Source organism: Olea europaea, chromosome 1 (genome assembly GCF_002742605.1).
Source record: "Olea europaea var. sylvestris chromosome 1, O_europaea_v1, whole genome shotgun sequence".
NCBI lineage: Eukaryota > Viridiplantae > Streptophyta > Magnoliopsida > Lamiales > Oleaceae > Olea > Olea europaea.
Genome location: NC_036237.1, coordinates 7,126,054 through 7,129,688, shown reverse-complemented (window position 1 = coordinate 7,129,688; position 3,635 = coordinate 7,126,054). Strand labels below are relative to the sequence as shown.

Sequence of the window (3,635 nt, the reverse complement as noted above, 5' to 3'; positions counted from 1 at the left end):
ATGACCGTGCCCAACGCTAAAAAGTGGTTTGAAGATGTACTGACGACCTCAGCTTGGCTCGCCGATGATTTAAGTTTTTTGAGTTTTCATTTATTATATTTATAGAAGTTCTTGGTTCATTTACTTAAACGTCTCTATCTTTTTTGTTGGTGTTTTTTTTTTGTTTCAGCATATCGACTTGGCTATGGAATTGTTACGCGATCGGGCTCACATATACCCGAGATCTTATGACAGTCCTAGTCGAGTTATCCTGAGCTCTAAGTTTGTTCGTATCATAGATATTGAGCATCACGAGCTCCTAAACAAGGGGAATGAATATGTTCTGTCCGAGTACATGGTATGTGTACGACTCTGATCACAGCTGTCTGACACAAAGTCAATTGGAGCAAATACTAGAGCCAATGGCTGTGATCGTGCCCATGATGGCTAATCAGGCGATGATTCGAGTAAATGACAGATTAGCCATTGTGCGGAACATGACGAAGGCAAAACAAGAAAGATCATAAGGATTTAAAACTTCTTAATTTTAACATTTAATTTTCAGTTACATGTTATCGAACTAATATATTCTTTTTCGGTTGTAGGGGCGACTGTAGCTTATTTGCAATAAAGTACATAGAGTTTTTGAGCATTGGCCGCAATGTTGAGACAATAAATCAGTCTTGGATTGATATGCAGAGGCATAAATTAGCTTGCGACTTGTATGAATATAACTGTGATCCTTAGTGCATTGTATATTATTTTATTGAAATGTAAATGTTGTTACTTCAGTATGATTCGTATTGTAATGTAATAATTTTTTTAAATATTTAATTAACAAAATATTATTATTTTAATTTACATTGTTTTTGTGTCTGTAATCTCTCCATATTGTCAGTTAATATATATCGTTGTCTCACTTGTATTAAAAGAAAAAAAAGAAAATATTATTATTTTCATTTACATAAGTTATCGAAATATAGCAATCAAATATTAAATAAACAATATACACACTACGATAATTAGCGAAATATAATTTTTAAAGGAATATAAATAATCAAATATATGTGCCAAATGAAGATAATTAATGAAAAAAATACTTAAACGAAAACTCGAAGTAAGTGCTATTATTTTTATTCAAATAAATAATCGAAATAAGTAATTAAATATGAAATAATTAATTTTTTACTTAACCAATTAATATAATTAATTAAAAAAACTTAACCAATTATACATTTATTATACTTAACCTATTTTTTAATTCAAATATGCTGTTAGAAAGAGTAATTAAATAATGTGATTAAAATTACATCCAATTTAAATTGAGAATATAAAAAACATATTACAAATAAAGAATACATATGATTTATATAGATACTACACATCCGTCGAGTCATTGTTTAGTGGGATCTGGCTTGTTCAAAATCGACGTGTATGCCCTGTAGCGCCGCACCTCTCGCACTTACGCGGTTGTGAAAACTCTCTTGTAGATGGTATTCTAGACGTCCGTCTACAACCAAGAGTACGCAGTCGAACTTCAGGTGACAACAAATTATTAAGTGCTAGAATATAATCAGGAACTTCCCACTCGACTTCATTTGGTAGAGGAAATATAGTTTCGACATACGCTACTCTCCAAAAATAACCCATGTAATGACTGCATAAGCTGTGTGGTGGAAATCCTCTATACATAGCCACTGTGATAGCATGCGCACATGGAAAACTCTCCAACTGAAATTGTCTACACGTGCAGGTATTGTCATTCAAGTCTACAATGTGTCCAACATTACGCCCACATCTCACGGAGAAGCGAAATTGATCTAGTGGTTCCACAAATAGAGCTTTTGCCACTTCCAGAGTTTTGAATAGTCGATCTTCCTGTGCCGGAGCTAGCACACTTGTGTAATTCTGGGATTCCTCACGTCGATCATAAAACCACTGTTGCAACTTGCTACGAATATGTTCACTTATTGCGAGAATTGGTAACTCTCGATCCTTCTTGAATAATGTATTGAGCGACTCCGCATTATTCGATGTCATCATGTTGTATCGACGTCCTGGAAAATGTGACCGTGCCCAATGTTCGACCCTCATATTTGATAGATATTCCCATGCACTTTCTGATTTATGTTCTATTTTGCCCATGAACTTCGTAAACTCTTCAAAGCTATAAGCTTCTGCAGCTCTCCTAAATAATGCAACGATGCCACTGCCCCGGTACCTAGTCTTCAGGTTGCCCTGAATGTGGTACATGCAATAACCATGATGTGCTTCCGGAAAAACTTTGGCTATACCATTTATTATTGACTGTCCCCGGTCAGTCACAAATGCAAGGTTCTCAATGTCTCCAATTACTTCTCTGAGCTTCGTGAAGAACCAACGCATTGTTAGATCAGTCTCTCCATCGACAATGCCAAATGCAAGATGGTAAATTTGGATGTTGGCATCTTGACATGTAGCAATAATCAGCTTCCCTTCATATCTAACTTTTAGGGCTGTACCATCAACTAGAATTAGAGGTCGCATCACATTTCGAAAAACTCTAATGCATTGTCCAAGAGCCATAAAAAAATACTTGAAGCGATTCTGCCCATCGATTTCAATAAAAAAAGCCGAGTCAGAATTAGTTATTACCATGTTGTGGCAATACCTGGCCAATTTGACATAACTCTCCTCTGTTGAACCCATTAAATCTTCTAATGCACATTCTTTTGCCTTCTAGGCCTTCTGGTAACTTATAACTACCTCATACTCCCGACGGATATCATTGATGATATCTGTAGGTTTGTAAATCGTCCGTGGGTCCTGAAACTTGTACAGTATCTATCGACCAATAAACCACGATCGAGCTTATCTATGATCATTTTGACGAATACCCACTTCACAAGTATGTTCCCGCGCATACTTGCGAACTACAAAGAACTCATTTGTGTCTCATTTTGTCGCTCTCAAATGCCAACTGCAATTGTTGTCCACACAAATAATTGTGTATGTAGACTTGTTTGATTTTTTTACTTTAAACTTAAAATTATGTCTCATTGCAATTCGGTGCACAGCTTCTTGTAAATCTCTTTTCGTGTCAAACAATTGATCGACATGTAAATCTTCATCATTAGGAACTATACGCGAACAATTAGAAGACCGTGTACTCGGCCCAGCATGTGAACTCCCACCAGACTCATGTCTCTGTCTAGATAAAGCAATCAAATCCTGATTTATAAATGGCCTTTCATCCTCGTTGTCTTGAACTTCCTCGTAAATCCTTTGTGTAATGGTGACATAATGGCGAGTAGCAACTGCCTCAGGAATAACCACATTATCATCACGAGCAATCTCAACAGCATCCCAAAAATCATTCTCGTTACGATCCTCTCCATCGAAAATTTCGTGTTCACCTTCGGGGACATTTTTCTTCAACAAAGTTACGCAAATAGGAGTTGTCTTTCAACCTTGGTTCAATTGAATTACATGTTTTATTTGCACTTCAGAAGTAACCTTCAAAGGTGGAATCGAAATTGTTGAATGCTTTTGAAATAAAAATCTCAATTCCATATCGTACTGAGAGGAATCGACGTTAAGCATATTTTCTATTTCATTGTACATTTTCGTAAACGATGTATTTTTTGTTATCGAAATAACAGCAACCCCTTCTCCTT

At 35.9% G+C, this 3,635-nt stretch overlaps 1 protein-coding gene across 1 annotated transcript; it reads right to left on the bottom strand.

Annotated features, from left to right (window-relative positions):
* Positions 1–1,236: 1,236 nt before the first annotated feature.
* Positions 1,237–2,364, bottom strand: LOC111403750. Its single transcript, XM_023032371.1, has 2 exons — positions 1,446–2,364; positions 1,237–1,250 (listed from the first exon to the last, which is right to left on the bottom strand). Exons 1-2 carry the CDS (start codon positions 2,362–2,364, stop codon positions 1,237–1,239), a joined length of 933 nt encoding a protein of 310 aa, XP_022888139.1.
* Positions 2,365–3,635: the final 1,271 nt, after the last annotated feature.

Excerpts from the sequence above, each read along its gene's own strand:
- LOC111403750 (XM_023032371.1), bottom strand. The coding sequence starts at position 2,364 with ATGCGTTGGTTCTTCACGAAGCTCAGAGAAGTAATTGGAGACATTGAG.